The following is a 16,392-nucleotide window of genomic DNA, read 5'->3' as shown; positions in this document are numbered from 1 at the left end:
GTATTGCCCCAAAGAAGGGCAATTACTTTGGCTGAGGCATAAGAATTCCATGTTACCATTAAATGTTAAATTTATGAAGATTAGGAAGCAGCATAAACACATGTTAATGTCATGCTAGATGCAAAGCAGAACTTAAATGCATATAATGAACACAATGGAATGAATACGCATGATCTTATTAAATCCTCAGACTCTGAGATGTCTTAGCTCTATAATTACAGAAGAAACAAAAATTTCACTATTTTCTCCATGTTCATACTTTTAATAGGTAATAGACCCCAAGCCTGTTAGTTGAAGCACTCACCCATTTTTTCATTTGTAATTGATCCAATTACTCATCTTTTTGTGCCCCAAAACTTACTCTTCCCACCACATCATGCTTCATATAGTCAAAGAATTGGCAGCCCTACGCGAAAAAGGAAATAATTTCTTAAAGTTTATGGGTTCACACGTTTTTCTCTCTCACCTTTCAAAAAAGTTTTAAAATGTTACACCCATTTTACGATATAAAAATAAAAACTGTAGTCAAAGATAAAGTATCCACTTCCTTCGTCCACCGTGCCCCAGTTACCCAGGAAACTCAAGGTCTACGGAAGCGCAGGAGTCTAAAGGCGGGCGAGGGGCCAGGAGGCGGGGCAGGAGTCGCAAAGAAAAAAAAAAACCAAAACAAAACTACGAAAACCCTGCCCCGCGCTGCTTTACGGCACTCGCTCCGCCCCTCCGGGTGCGCGAGGCGGAAGCCGGCAAACATGGTCGACACCTCTTTTCTCGGCCAGGGTTTCACTACCCTGGTAGGGTTATTGCTCTTGCCCTTCGGCAGCTTGGCGGCTAGTCAGATCGAGGTAGGAGGCAGGCCCTCTGAGCGACAGGGCCCTGGGGGGACAGCTGTGGCCTGGCTGTCAGCGCCCAGCAGATGTCCGATACACAGCCGCCGAGGGAAGCCTTCTGGAGTCACCCACCAGCCTCTTCCTAGGCTGACTGGGCTGTGGGGAGGGTGTCGCAGGGGACGGGATAGGACAGTGTCCGTCTGTTTCAGACTTTTAAAACGGTGAATGAAAAGAATCAAGTCCTGGGCGGCGGGGGAGGGCCTGATCCTTTGCTCCGATGAGCGTGCAGTCCCTAGCAGGTGAAAGGTCAGCGCATGAGTGCCGCACTTACTTTTCCCTGCTACCAAACTATAACGCTCTCCTTTAATAGGAGTCAGAGGGATACGGTGTTTTATTTTTGGCTCACACTACGGTCTGGCGCGTTACAAAGCTTTTACTATCCCCTGTACTCTGATAATACCTTCGTCCAGTTCTGCAGCCTACATCTCTAGCATCATTTTTCAGAATATCCAGCTGGCTTAGGGGCCCAGATAGTCAGCAGACAGTTGAAAATTTGTGTCCAAAGTTTTATATTCTGCCTACCCCACCTCCTATGGGGTTGCTCCTAAGCTAGAAACCTAGGGTTTTAAAAAATTAACTCCTCTTTATTTCACATTTTAATCATCACTAAATTCTATGTTCTGAACTTTTAAGATTGCTTTCACCTGTCCAGTTCGACAGGCTTAATGCAGGCCCTGGTCATTTCTTGCTTAGATTATTGCAATAACTTTATCTTTTTTCCTCCAGGCTTCCAAACTCCCTTACTTTAGTCTTCATCAAATGTAAACCTGATCAGGTTATTCTTCTGATTGAATCTTTTCAGTATTTTTTTCATTGCATACAGAATAAAGTCTAAACATCATGATCTGGTCTCTAAGCAGAGACTTTTCCAGTCTTCATATAGGACCCCATTCTCCCCACCATCTCAGACCTTGAGCTTAGACCACCGGCTCAAAACTTTTTGAATACACATCCCTACCAGTTAAAAAAGAGAGCATGCACTCTCTCTTTCTATTCATGAATTATTGCTAATTTATATATTCTATTTATAAAGCATATTGTTTAGATAATGTAAACTTAAATAGAAGTTCTATTTTCCTTATTTATTGTAGTAGGTTATTTTGTATACTTCATTTTGGATACCATTACTCTTTTTTGTAGTTACACAGTTGTGCTTTTTTACATTACCATGTTTCATTGCTCCAGTTTCTTCTGTTTGCTTATTTACTAAATGCAGTAAAAGCTAACCTCTGTAGAATCTTTCCCTATCCTTTACTTTTGCCTTTACTGTTGTAATTTGTGTGCTTAGCTAGTGTAGCACTCCTGTCTTATAACCCATGTATGCTTTGTACTCTTATTACATCATCTTTCACTAAGAGGACAATAGCTGCCTAATTGGTCTGGCTCAAGTCATTCTTTTTTCTTTCCAGTCTGTTCTCCAAGCTGCAGCCAGAGTAACTTTTAAATATGCAAATCCGATCATGTCACCCGTATATACCTTAATGCTGCTTTAAGGATAAAGAACTAAATCTTGATTATGACCCATAAACAAGGCCTTGCATTCTTTGGCTCCTGCCTACACCTCCAGTTCTCTCTCCCTCTCTCTCTTTTTCACACTTCTAGTTATGCTAATCTTTCAGTTTCTAGAAATTTTTAAGCTTCCTTCTGCCGTTAGGGCTCATGTTCCCTCTGTCTGGAATTATCTTCCCTCTTCTCATTATCTTTTGGATCCTAACCAAATGTCACTTCTCTAGAGAAACCTTCCCTGACATCCCTGCCGGCCCTTCCCCTTCCCATTCCCTGATCAGGTTGGGTCCCCCTATTATACTCTCTTATGATACTGTATATCTTACCTTTATAGAATTTGTAGTTTGTCCTTATCTGCTTAATGTATGTCTATCAAATTGGATAGTAACCTCTTTGGAGGCAAGTACTAGCACTGTTTTTGCCCATGATTGTATTCTGAACACTGAACAGGGACTGGCACATGGTACCCAATGAATGTGATGAATGAATGAATGTTACATACTAGTGTAACGTGTTTGCATGCTTGTCTTCTTTATTGAACTCTGGGATTCTTGAGAGGAAGCAGCATGCTTTTTAGTGACGTTTTTGCATCACTGTACATTACATGGTACCTGGCACATAGTAGGTGCTCCACTAACTATGTGTAGAATGAATGAATAACTTTGCAGTGTCTATATTGTCTAAACAATCACAAAAGAGTTTTGCCATCTCAATTTTTTCACTGAAGTCTTAATGATGTGAGGATTTTGGAGCTGGAAGGGACATTAGAGGTTATCGGGTCAACTCCCATTTCTACATGAGGAAAATCAAGTCTACAGAGCTAAATGACTTAGCCCCATTCTCACAGCCAGATCTTCAAATTCCTAAACCACTATACCACATTGCTTTCTCTAGCATCTATGCAGCTGTTGAGAAATTTTAAAAAGAAATATATATATATATATATATATATATATATATGGCGCGCACACAGACACACACACACATATATGACGCACACACACACTGAGTGAATTTTTTATTTCATTCTTTCTGAAATTTTCTTGCCAGCTGAAAATTAAAACAGCTAATATTTGTTATACAATTACTATGTTCTAGTCACCATTTCTACATTCTGTGAGTCAGGTAATGTTATCATTTTATAGGTGGGGAAATGGAAGTACAGAGAAATTAAGCAGCTTTCCTAAGTTTATACAGCTAGTAGGTAGTAGGGTCCAGATTTGAATCCAGGCAGTCTGACTGTTCTAGTAATTAATACTGTTTAGGGGCAGATCTGAAATCATTATGGTTTATATTCACTATTATTTTAATATATAATAAAAGTCATATTCATTAGGTGTTTAGATGGTATTGGATGCTGAGGTTTTTAATGTTCCATGATGGTAAATATAATTCAGACTTTAACAGATTAGCAAAATGGTACATGGAAGTATGCTAGAGAATGTGTTTAACCACATATATTGGTGAGTTAAAATAAAATAATAGGAAACACTCAGCACAGAGTAGGAGCGAATATTGAATGAAATTTCAGCAGGAAGGGTATTAATATATGTGAATCAAGAAATGAAATGTCATTCACAATTTGAAGACTGAATGGAAAATGAGAAGCATGAGGAAGAGCTGACTGCATTTGAGATAAAATGTTTAAAAACAAAAATCCCCTCTTGCAGTAGCTTCCCGCTTCCCCCAAATAAAACTATTTTGTCTTTCATAAGGTCAGATACTAGAATATTTATAAACTTGCACAATGATGGCTTACTGTTATTACAACTGTAAAAACTCTGTGAATCTTAACTGTCCTTTATCAGTCTTTATTCTGGGAAATGTGACTTTCTTTTAAGCTTTTTGCTATTATTTGACTAATAGGATCAAGCGGAACAGTTCTTTAGAAGTGGCCATACGAACAACTGGGCGGTTTTGGTAAGTGTATTCTATAATGGTATACCTCGTTTTTTACATTAGATGTGTATCTGAGAAATTTTGTGTGAATCAAATTCTTGAAAATAAAATTTATAACAGAAATTATTTTCATTTGGCTATATTTTAAATTGATCACATCAACTAATAATATCCTTTGTCTTCAGTGTGTCTGTCAAGTGGTGATGTGTAAATACATGGAAAAATAAATTAGGGATCCTATTGTGAAAGGGAGCATTTTATAAAGTGTAGAGTTATTTTAATGATGGAAACTAGTAATTGTATTTCTTATCTGTAATATTTGTTTATAGATACTCTCTACTTTGGCTATTTTGTTTTCATTTTTTAATTGTTTTTTTCTGTTTACAAAAATAATGATCATTGTAGAAAATTCAAGTTATACAGAAAAGTTTAGAAGCCAAATTATTTTATGTTACTGTGATTAAATAGAATAGCAATGTGGGTTCATGACTCATTTTCTTGTTCTTCAGGAACAAAAACCTTTTATATGCTACTGCCTCCTAAGAGATTTTATGAAGGAATTGAACAAAAGCTGCTCATGATAAGGAGATACGTTTTCAGTGACCACTTAAATTGGGGAAAACTATGAGGAGGCAGGCCATGATCCACCAATTTGAGAGGATAACTTGCTCTATAGGAAACTAAGGGCACTTCCAATTAGTCTCTCTATAGGAAATCTTAAAAGAGGGAATAACTGCCTATGTGCAGACAGCTAATTGCCAAAGGGCTCATCTTTTAGAATAGGAGCCTATTAGCTTATACTACACACACATTGAAGTCTTCCTTGTTCTGGGAAACCTTTAACTGAGCCCCTCTCTAATCCTAGGTCTCAGATGAGAAATAGAGGGTGAAAAAGAATTACTTCTGAGTATTTGACAACTGCAGTTTTCATGTTTTGTGCAATATTTTACACATTAACTCAGACTTAGTAGAGTGAGACTTCAATAAATTGTACTTTCTTAAGTGGAAAAGTATGAAATTTGACCAGGGCCAAGTTGAAAGTATAAAACATAAATTTCTTTAAATGTTATGTAGTTCAAATTAAAGAAAATATGTATATATATATACATATATATATATACATATATATGTATATATATATATATGTTTTTCCTCCCAGTTTGAATTAATTTTAGTCTTGACTAGATGATCAGAGGTAAATGAAATGCCCCTTCGCTCTTGTAATGATTGAGAAAACTTGCCACCAGAGGGAGATAGAAGGAAAATCGGATTCTATTTTAGTTTCAGGATCTGCTTTGAATAAAACATTTTTGTCTCTGTTTAATAAAAAATGTTACAAAGATAATCCATACTCATGGTTAAAAAAATAATACTGATGGGTAGTGATTTTGTTTCTAGCGTTTTGGTTTTGATTTTTGCTAATGTAGGCAATATTATAGTGAAAGTCCTTGAACACATATTTTTGCATGCTTATATGAGCTAAATCAAAAAATAAGTACATTTTCAAACGATATATGTTGCAAATTACCCTCTTAGAAAGTTTATATTAGTTCACATTCCCATAAATAGGATATGAGTGTTTTGTCCTCATATCTATAGTATTTGCCCGCATACTATTGGCAAGGGTATTGTCATACCCTTGCAAATAGTGCGAATTGTCAGACTCTTGGATACTTATCAATTTATGTTTTTTTTTAATTGTTGTATAACTACTTTACAATGTTGTGTCAGTTTCTGCTGTACAACGAAGTGAATCAGCTATATGTATACACATATGCCCTCCCTCTTGGACCTCCCTCCCCCCAACACCCATCCGACCCATCTAGGTCATCACAGAGCACCAAGCTAAGCTCCCTGTGCTTTACAGCAGGTTCCCACTAGCTAGCTATTTTACACGATAGTGTATATATGTCAATCCTAATCTCCCAGTTCATCCCACCCTCCCTTTCCCCCCATGTCCACACATCCGTTCTCTATGTCTGTGTCTCTATTCCTGCCCTGCAAATAGGTTCATCTGCACCATTTTTCTAGATTCCGCGTATATGCGTTAATATGTGATATTTGTTTTTCTCTTTCTGACTTACTTCACTCTGTGTGACAGACTCTAGGTCCATCCACCTCACTACAGATAACTCAATTTCGTTTCTTTTTATGGCTGAGTAAGATTCCATTGTATATATGTGCCACATCTTCTTTTTCCATTCATCTGTCTATGGACACTTAGGTTTCTTCCATGTCCTGGCTATTGTAAATAGTGCTGCAATGAACATTTTGGTACATGACTCTTTTTGAATTATGGTTTTCTCAGGGTATATGCCCAGTAGTGGGATTGCTGGGTCATATGGTAGTTCTATTTTTAGTGTTTTAAGGAACCACCATACTGTTCTCCATAGTGGCTGTATCAATTTACATTCCCACCAGCAGTGCAAGAGGGTTCCCTTTTCTCCACACCCTCTCCAGCATTTATTGTTTGTAGATTTTTTGATGATGGCCATTCTGACCGGTGTGAGGTGATACCTCATTGTAGTTTTGATTTGCATTTCTCTAATAATTAGTGATGTTGAGCATCTTTTCATGTGCCTCTTGGCCACCTGTATGTCTTCTTTGGAGAAATGTCTGTTTAGGTCTTCTACCCATTTTTGGATTGGGTTGTTTGTTTTTTTGATATTGAGCTGCATGAGTTGTTTGTGTATTTTGGAGATTAATCCTTTGTCGGTTGCTTTGATTGCAAATATTTTCTCCCATTCTGAGGGTTGTCTTTTTGTCTTGTTTGTGGTTTCCTTTGCTGTGCAAAAACTTTTAAGTTTCATTAGGTCCCATTTGTTTATTATTGTTTTTATTTCCATTTCTCTAGGAGGTGGGTCAAAAAGGATCTTGCTGTGATTTATGTCAAAGAGTGTTCTGCCTATGTTTTCCTCTAAGAGTTTTATAGTGTCAACTCTTACATTTAGGTCTTTAATCCATTTTGAGTTTATTTTTGTGTATGGTATTAGGTAGTGTCCTAATTTCATTCTTTTACATGTAGCTGTCCAGTTTTCCCAGCACCACTTATGAAGAGACTGTCTTTTCTCCATTGTATATTCTTGCCTCCTTTGTCATAGATTAGGTGACCATATGTGCATGGGTTTATCTCTGGGTTTTCTGTCCTGTACCATTGATCTATATTTCTGTATTTGTGTCAGTACCATACTGTCTTGATTACTGTAGATTTGTAGTGTAGTCTGAAGTCAGGGAGCTTGATTCCTCCAGCTCCATTTTTCTTTCTCAAGATTGCTTTGGCTATTTGGAGTCTTTTGTGTTTCCATACAAATTGTAAATTTTTTTGTTCTAATTATGTGAAAAATGCCATTGGTAATTTGATAGGGATTGCATTGAATCTGTAGATTGCTTTGGGTAATGTAGTCATTTTCACAATATTGATTATTCCAGTCCAAGAAAATGGTATATCTCTTCATCTGTTTTTGTCATCTTTGGTTTCTTTCATCAGTGTTTTATATTTTTCTGAGTACAGGGCTTTTGCCTCCTTAGGTAGGTTTATGCCTAGGTATTTTATTCTTTTTGTTGTGATAGTAAATGGGATAGTTTCCATAATTTTCTGATCTCTCGTTGTTAGTGTATAGGAATGCAAGATGTTTCTGTGCATTAATTTTGTATCCTGCAACTTTACCACATTCACTGATTAGCTCTAGTGGTTTTCTGGTGGCATCTTTATGATTTTCTATGTATAGTATCATGTCATCTGTAAACAGTGACAGTTTTACTTCTTCTTTTCCAATTTATATTCCTTTTATTTCTTTTTCTTCTCTGACTGCCATGGCTAGGACTTCCAAAACTATGTTGAATAATAGTGGTGAGAGTGGACATCCTTGTCTTTTTCCTGATCTTAGAGCAGATGCTTTCAGTTTTTCACCATTGAGAATGATCTTTGCTGTGGGTTTGTCATATATGGCCTTTATTATGTTGAGGTAGGTTCCCTCTGTGCCCACTTTCTGTAGAGTTTTTATCATAAATGGGTGTTGAATTTTGTCAAAAGATTTTTCTGCATCAATTGAGATGATCATTTGGCTTTATTCTTTAATTTGTTAATTTGGTGTTATCACATTGGTTGACTTACCTATATTGAAGAATCCTTGCATCCCTGGGATAAATCCCAGTTGATCATGGTGTATGATCCTTTTAATATGTTGTTGGATTCTGTTTGCTAGTATTTTTTTGAGGTTTTTGCATCTATGTTCATCAGTGATATTAGTGTCTAATTTTCTTTCTTTGTGATATCTTTGTCTGGTTTTGGTATCAGGGTGATGATAGAACTTGTTTGGGAGTGTTCCTCCCTCTGCAATTTTTGGAAGAGTTTGAGAAGGATAGGTGTCAGCTCTTCTCTAAATGTTTGATAGAATTCACCTGTGAAGTCATCTGGTCCTGGGCTTTTGTTTGTTGGAAGATTTTTAATTACATTTTCAATTTCATTACTTGTGATAATCTATTTATATTTTCTATTTCTTTCTGGTTCAGTCTCTTGAGGTTGTGCTTTTCTAAGAATTTGTCCATTTCTTCCAGGTTGTCCATTTTATTGGCATACAGTTGCTTGTAGTAATCTCTCACAATCCTTTGTAGTTTTGCAGTGTCAGTTGTAATTTCTGCTTTTCCATTTCCAATTTTATTGATTTGAATCCTCTCCCTTTTTTTCTTGATGAGTCTGGCTAAAGGTTTATGAATTTTGTTTATCTTGTCAAACCACCAACTTTTAGTTTTATTTATCTTTGCTATTGTTTTCTTCATTTCTATTTTATTTATTTCTTGTCTGATCTCTATGATTTCTTTCCTTTTACTGCCTTTGGGATTTTTTTGTTCTTCTTTCCCAAGTTGCTTTAGGTATAAGGTTAGATTGTTTATTTGAGATTTTTCTTGTTTCTTGAAGTGAGATTGAATTGCTATAGTTTCCCTCTTAGAACTGCTTTTGCTGCATCCCATAGGTTTTGGGTCCTCGTGTTTTTGCAGTTATTTGTTTCTATGTATTTTCTGATTTCCTCTTTGATTCCTCAGTGATCTCTTGGTTATTTAGTAGCGTATTGTTTATCCTCCATGTGTTTGTGTTTTTAACAGTTTTTTTCCTGCAATTAATTTCTAATCTCATAGCATTGTGGTCAGAAAAGGTGCTTGATACAACTTCAGTTTTCTTAAATTTACTGAGGCTTCATTGTTACCCAGGGTGCAGTCTATCCTGGAGAATGTTCTGTGTGCACTTGAGAAGAAAGTGTATTCTGCTGCTTTTGGGTGGAATGTCCTATAAATATCAATTAAGTCTGTCTGGTCTGTTGTGTCATTTAAAGCTTCTGTTTCCTTATTTATTTTCTGTCTGGATGATCTGTCCATTGGTGTAAGTGGGGTGTTAAAGTCCCCCACTATTATTGTGTTAGTATTGATTTCCCCTTTTATGGCTGTTAGCATTTGCCTTATGTATTGAATTGCTCCTATGTTGGGTGCATAAATATTTATAATTATATCTTCTTGGATTGATCCCTTGATCATTATGTAGTGTCCTTCCTTATCTCTTGTAACAGTCTTTATTTTAAAGTCTATTTTATCTGATATGAGTATTGCTACTCCAGCTTTCTTTTGATTTCCATTTGCATGGAATATCTTTTTCCATCCCCTCACTTTCAGTCTGTATGTGTCCCTAGGTGTGAGGTGGGTCTCTTGTAGAGACATATATATGGGTCTTGTTTTTGTATCCATTCAGCCAGTCTGTGTCTTTTGGTTGGAGCATTTAATCCATTTACATTCAAGGCAATTATCGATATGTATGTTACTATTACCATTTTCTTAATTGTTTTGGGTTTGTTTGTGGGTCTTTTTCTTCTCTTGTGTTTCCTGCTAGAGAAGTTCCTATAACATTTGTTGTAAAGCTGGTTTGGTGGTGCTGAATTCTCTTAGCTTTTGCTTGTCTGTAAAGCTTTTTATTTCTCCATTGAATCTGAATGAGATCCTTGCTGGGTAGAGTAATCTTGTTTGTAGGTTTTTCCCTTTCATCACTTTAAATATGTCCTGCCACTCCCTTCTGGTCTGCAGAATTTCTGCTGAAAAATCAGCTGATAACTTTATGGGGATTCCCTTGTATGTTATTTGTTGCTTTTCCCTTCCTGCTTTTAATATTTTTTCATTGAATTTAATTTTTGTTAGTTTAATATGTGTCTTGATGTGTTTCTCCTTGGGTTTTTACTGTCTGGGACTCACTGTGCTTCCTGAACTTTTGTGGCTATTTCCTTTCCCATGTTAGGGAAGTTTTCAACTATAATCTCTTCAAATATTTTCTCAGAGCTTTCTCTTTCTCTTCTTCTTCTTGGACCCCTATAGTTCGCCTGTTGATGCGTTTAATGTTGTCCCAGAGGTCTCTGAGACTGTCCTTATTTCTCTTCATTCTTTTTTCTTTATTCTGCTCCTTGGCAGTTATTGCCACCATTCTATCTTCCAGCTCATTTATTTGTTCTTCTTCAATTATTCTGCTGTTGATTCCTTTCAGTGAGTTTGTTGTTCATCACTATTTGTTCTTTAGTTCTTCTAGGTCCTTGTTAAACATTTCTTGTATTTTCTTAATGCGTGCCATCATTCTGTTTCTGAGATTTTGGATCATCTTTACTATTATTACCCTGAATTTTTTTTTCAGGTAGGTTGCCTATTTCCTCTTCATTTATTTGGTCTTGTAGGTTACCTTGCTCCTTCATCTGTAACATATATTTTTGTCATCTCATTTTTTTTTTTTTGATGAGTGCTGCTGTGTTCCTTTGTTGCTGGTTGTTTGGTGTGAGGCATCCAGCACTGGAGTTTGCAGGCAGTTGGATGGAGCTGGGTCTTGGTGCCAAGATGAGCATCTCTGGGAGAGCTCACACTGATTAATATTCCCTGGGGTCTGAGGTTCTCTCGTAGTCCAGTGGTTTGAACTTGGCACTCCCACCACAGGAGATCAGGCCTGACCTCTGGCCCGATAATGCAGGGATTCCTCCTGTCCCCTTAGGTGTCTGAGGTCCTCCAGCAGCGCCTGGTAGGTGCTCTAGTTGTGAGGAGACACTGACTCTGCATCCTCCTACTCTGCCATCTTGACTCCAATCAGAGGCTCCCTTGCTTACCAGTGAAAGCCAGTGCTCAGAGTTCATTGCAGCCCCTGGACTCGCTTCACAATCCTCCTCAGTACAGGAGTCTAGGCAGCCACTCAGCATGAGCTGAAAGCCATTTACCATCCTCACAGTGGCTAGAAATCTGCTTAGGGAAGCCTTCAGCCCAACAGAAACATCACAAACCTGATTTATGTTTTCTTATACTATGACAGAGGTTGAGCATCTTTAAGACTTTCATTGTCTATTTTTAATACTTTTGTTATGAAATGCTTGCTCTCATCCTTTGCCCATTTTTCAAAATTGGGCTGTTCATCTTTTTCTTATTGGGTTATAATTATTTCAAGTTTTTCATTTCTGTTAGGATTTTATGGTACATATTTTTTTATGTAGTCAAGAATTTTAGTCTTCTCCTTATTGGATTCCAGGTTGAAAATTCAGTTTAATAAAAAAGTCTTGTGGTTCCGTCCTATTTACAGGGGCAAGAACATTTGTGGTGTTCTCAAAACTGTCATTACCCTTACTATCAGCAGAACAGTGTGGTAGGAGGTAGGAGGATGCTTAGTGGATGGATATATTACCAACTGATCCCAGTCTCTGGTTTCTCCTTTGGAATGAGCGTTCGAGAGGGCTGACTTTTGAGGCATGGCATTAGATTTTCCTAGTATCTTTGTTATCTTTTTTAAGGATCAGTTTGTCTTTAAGTGTAAAACTTGTTGAAATCGTTTCTAGTTTTCTGTTCCGTTCAACAGCTTCTTTATAATGCATTCCCTTATGTGCATATAAACCTGTTTTCTATGCTTTGTTTTAGTCTCTCTCTTATGTTTTTCACAACTAAAATTAGGAAGCAATCCAGAGTGAAAGGAATATTATATAACCCAATGTAGTTAATATTCTTTTCTATTCCATGAAGAGATTATGGGCATTGTCTTTGGTTCTAAAGAATTTAATATTTTAGAAATAGGAACATTATAGAATCATAAATTGAGAGTAACTAAGTTGGTTCAGTATTTGATTAAATTCCCCAGAGCTTTGTTTTCTCTTAAGCTGAATGTGTTTTTAAGACTAGTTATGAAAGACCTTTTTCTAGAGAGATTGGTTTTATTGACCATTCTTTATGTGCTTTGCTGTTTCTAGTCCTGATTATGACATACTCTTTTTTTAGGCATCTCTATATCCTACTTAAAGAGAAGTAATTCTGTAACTCTGTAGCTTATTTTGATTCCTAAAAATAATATATTTGTTTTATTACTTTAGGTATGTACATCCCGATTCTGGTTTAATTATCGACATGTTGCAAATACTCTTTCTGTTTATAGAAGTGTCAAGAGGCTAGGTATTCCTGACAGGTAAGTATTCTTAATAAAGCTTAACTCTGATCCTCAGTGAAAATCACCTTTAGATGATATTATATTTGTGTTTTTGTGTTGCTTTTGAAAAACATAAAGAAACCTAATTTGAGGTTATTTTGTTGTTGTTAGAGCATAACTATCATGTATAAAATAGTTCTTACTTAAGAGCATAATGGCAAATTATATAAAACAACAATCAACACTAAGGTAAAAAGATTTGATAAAGTATAATTGTTCAGTGTCATTTATTTAATTATTCAATGCTTCAGTCTGGGTTTAATTGTAGGCAACAGAAGGCAATTCTGACCGATTCAAGTAGAAAAGGTATTTATTGAAAGCATATTGATTAGTTTACCAAATTGCTGGGAAGGCTGAGGCCTTAAAGAGACAGGAATAAGAGAGACTACGTAACAGAAAAGACATATCTAAAAATCATGGCATAAAACCAGTCCAGTGATAGGAATGCACCTTGAATTGCTGATGGCTAGACTCAGCTACTACATTACTGCTACCATTGCCTTTGGAAACTTAATGTTGCTTCTGCGGCCTCCTGGCAAAATCTAACCTTTGCTGTCCCAGCTTCTTACTGTCTCTAGCTCTTAATTTAGAGTCCTTGGTGGGAATGTCATGTTGGCAGAATATAGATTAAGTGCCCATGTCCATGCTGCAGGGGTGACAAGAAGAATGACTATGTGGCACCGTTAGCTTCTCTGTAAGGAGGGGGGGCTCTACCTTCTGTGAAGACTCATAAAGTGGTATATTCCCTAATTATATGAGGGAGCTCAGGTCCTAAGCAGAACTCCCACACCTCCACCCCTAAATACCTGTCCTCTACGTTTGGTTTGTCAGATATGATAGATCTATTTTTGCTACTTCCAAAGCAGTTATAGAAGAAATTGCAGCCAGTTCAGTTACTTAGGTTTGATTTACTTAGTCCTGTGTTCCTCTCTACCTGTGAGGCAGTGTGGAAAGAGCTTTTCAGTTAAACAGATCTGAGTTTGAAATCTGGGTTTAGTGGTGATTTTGGTTAATCATTTCGTGATACTAAGCCTATTTCCTTAGCTATTACATGGTAATGGTACTACCTTCTTTGCAGGATTTAGGTACTTACAGTAAAGTGAATAGATATGTATAAAGTGCTGCAGGAGAAGAAAGGAAGCAGGGCATGACTCAGGAAACAAAGTTATCTTACAGTCTATGTCAATAGATCATTTTAGCCTAAGAAGCTGACAACTATAGCCTTGGAGCTGTAATTTAATTCCTGTATTTCATCTGGAAGTTAAGGCGTCTTGGTAATACCATTTTTAAAAAGTACATTAAATTAAGTCTGAGAAAGGATGATTTGTTATATCAAGTTTAAGAATTATTCTTGTAATTAGCTGATTACTGTTATTTGTTAATTAGTTCTCAAATAGGTGTATGTGGTTAGTCTGTTGATTTTTAACTGCTATTGCTTCTATACCCAATGTGCTCCTTCAGGGAATTACTATGCATGGTTTGGCAGTAGGTTTCACTTTGGTAAATGAGTCTTTGTCCTGTCTATAAGTCATTAGGATATGTTTAAATGATTTAAGTAAGATTTAGAAGGACTTTTTAGAAATAGAATATAACTGTAGGATATATTTTATATATAATAATTAGTAAGTTTGTCCTTAGGTTTCTGAAGAATATTCTTTAAAAGCTTATTCCTGTTTCAAATGCTTTCCTGTCTACATCTCTGGTTATGAAGTCTTTGTTGGATAATGAATTGGGGATTGAAACAGTTGATGATTTAAAACATTTGCTACTTAATACAAAGCGATCAATAGAATAGATTCTATTTGGCTTTTAGTCTATTATCGTGAATACTCCTCTTCTTGGTGACTTATCTCACTTTACTCCTACCTGGAATTAAGTATAAAAATATAATTATAAGTAAGTTTTAATCAGAAAGTAATAAACTATTATGAAATAACAGTTTGGAAACTTAAAATCATTGAGTGGTTTTCAGTTTTAAAGCTTGAATTTCAAAATACAGTTTGAATTTATTTTATACATTATGGAACATTTTCAAGTTAAAACAGTATTATCCTAGCTTCTGACATACATCATAGCTTCTCAGGCTGTGTATCCTGAGAAAAATGAGTGGTCACTGCATTGAATAAAAATTATGAGTAGAACTCTGTTTTGTTTTGTTTTACTTTATTTGCTTTTTAAAAGGAGCATTTTACTTTGTCTTGCAATGCAAAGTATTTGCATTTAGTTTTCCCATATACTTCAATAAGAAACTAGTTCATGTCAGAAATCATTTACCAAAACACATGACACAGATTATTGCCTTTTATTCTGGAAGTTCACATCAATTCCTTAGATCCTGTTTGAAATGTCACATTAATTGTGTCAGTACTCTTGTTCTGATTTCTTTTTGATTTTCTGTCTGTATTTCTCCTGCTCCAGCCATACTGAGCTATTCTCTTTGCCTGGAATGGTTGTCTATACTTCTAGCTCACTGCCAGCAAAACCTGGCCGTGATTCTGAATCACTCAAGGTACATGTTAAAAATACTGATTTCTCGGCTTCACCCCGGGAGATTCTAATTCACTAAATCTGAAGTGAGTCCTAGACATCAACTCTATATGTGGTTCTGGTGCACAGTCAAGTTAGGAAGCACAGTTGTAACTTTTACCTGACCTTCCAAATTCACTTTAGTACTTCAAAAAAGTATTCTTGAACTCCTTGTTTGCTTTTATAGTATCCTTTGTACTTTGATTATAACATGGTTATACTAATTATAGTATGTCTCCCTCATTAGATTATAAACTCCTTGAAGGGAACAAGAATTATATTTTATTTCACTTTGTACTTCTAGCATCTAGCACAGTACTTGGCACATAGTAGTGCTCAGTAGGTATTGGATAAATAAACTTGTGACTTGGAAATACTTTAATCAGTTAGGCAAAACAAACACAAGTCTGTACTTTAAAAGTAAAAACATTTCTGTCTTCTAAAGTGTGTTAGTCTAGTTTTTAGCAAATGTTAATGTTATAAAAGACTTTTTAATACATAAGTTGCCAGAATTTTATAATACTGTATCAAAATATTGATTCAGAGAGGGGATCTTAATGGTTATGGGGGAAAATAAAAAGACGTGCTCATAAGCGGTTCATAATTGCCCTCCACCTTATCTATTATCCTTTTCATATGTAGGTTCCATGGAGTTCACGTGTCTTGCACTTTGTGCCCATGCTTTCTGTAACCTTACCCACCCTCAGAGATTTTGTTTTTCTTTGCCTGGTTTAAGCTTCCTGAAACATTTCACTATTTTTAGGACATTTTGTGTCCTCAAATACTTGTTTTGGACTAAATCCCTGTTTTGCTACCTCCAGTACGCTTTAAATGCTTAAGATGAGGAAGCGAAAAGGCATTAAGCAGGGCTTAGGTTCTAAAGTCAGTATGTGAAGCAAAAATTGAGCTAAAATTTTTCTTGTGAAGTTTCTTAAATAGCACATAAAACACAACATAGTATTATCTTTCATCAAGTCTAACATAGCAGTTTTAGAGCAGTGCTAGAGCAAAGTACTGTTTTCTTTTTCTTTGGTGGAACATTTGGTGAAGTGGTTCACTTAGGATTAAGGGACATGTTATCTGAAAAATAGCCAT

At 36.2% G+C, this 16,392-nt stretch overlaps 1 protein-coding gene across 1 annotated transcript in view; it reads left to right on the top strand.

The window, feature by feature from the left end:
* Positions 1 to 749: 749 nt before the first annotated feature.
* Positions 750 to 16,392, top strand: part of PIGK (phosphatidylinositol glycan anchor biosynthesis class K) — a gene marked incomplete at both ends in the record, with an annotated part of 145,814 nt that continues 130,171 nt past the window's right edge. Inside the window, 3 exons of the mRNA XM_079697661.1 lie at positions 750 to 842; positions 4,260 to 4,313; positions 12,659 to 12,750. Coding sequence (XP_079553787.1) covers positions 750 to 842; positions 4,260 to 4,313; positions 12,659 to 12,750 — 239 coding nt within the window. The remainder of the gene's footprint in view (positions 843 to 4,259; positions 4,314 to 12,658; positions 12,751 to 16,392) is intronic.

The sequence above is a fragment of the Hyperoodon ampullatus genome, assembly GCF_949752795.1.
Source record: "Hyperoodon ampullatus genome assembly, chromosome: 2".
Lineage (NCBI taxonomy): Eukaryota > Metazoa > Chordata > Mammalia > Artiodactyla > Ziphiidae > Hyperoodon > Hyperoodon ampullatus.
The sequence above is the reverse complement of the archived record's forward strand: the minus strand, read 5'-3'. Positions and strand labels throughout refer to the sequence as shown.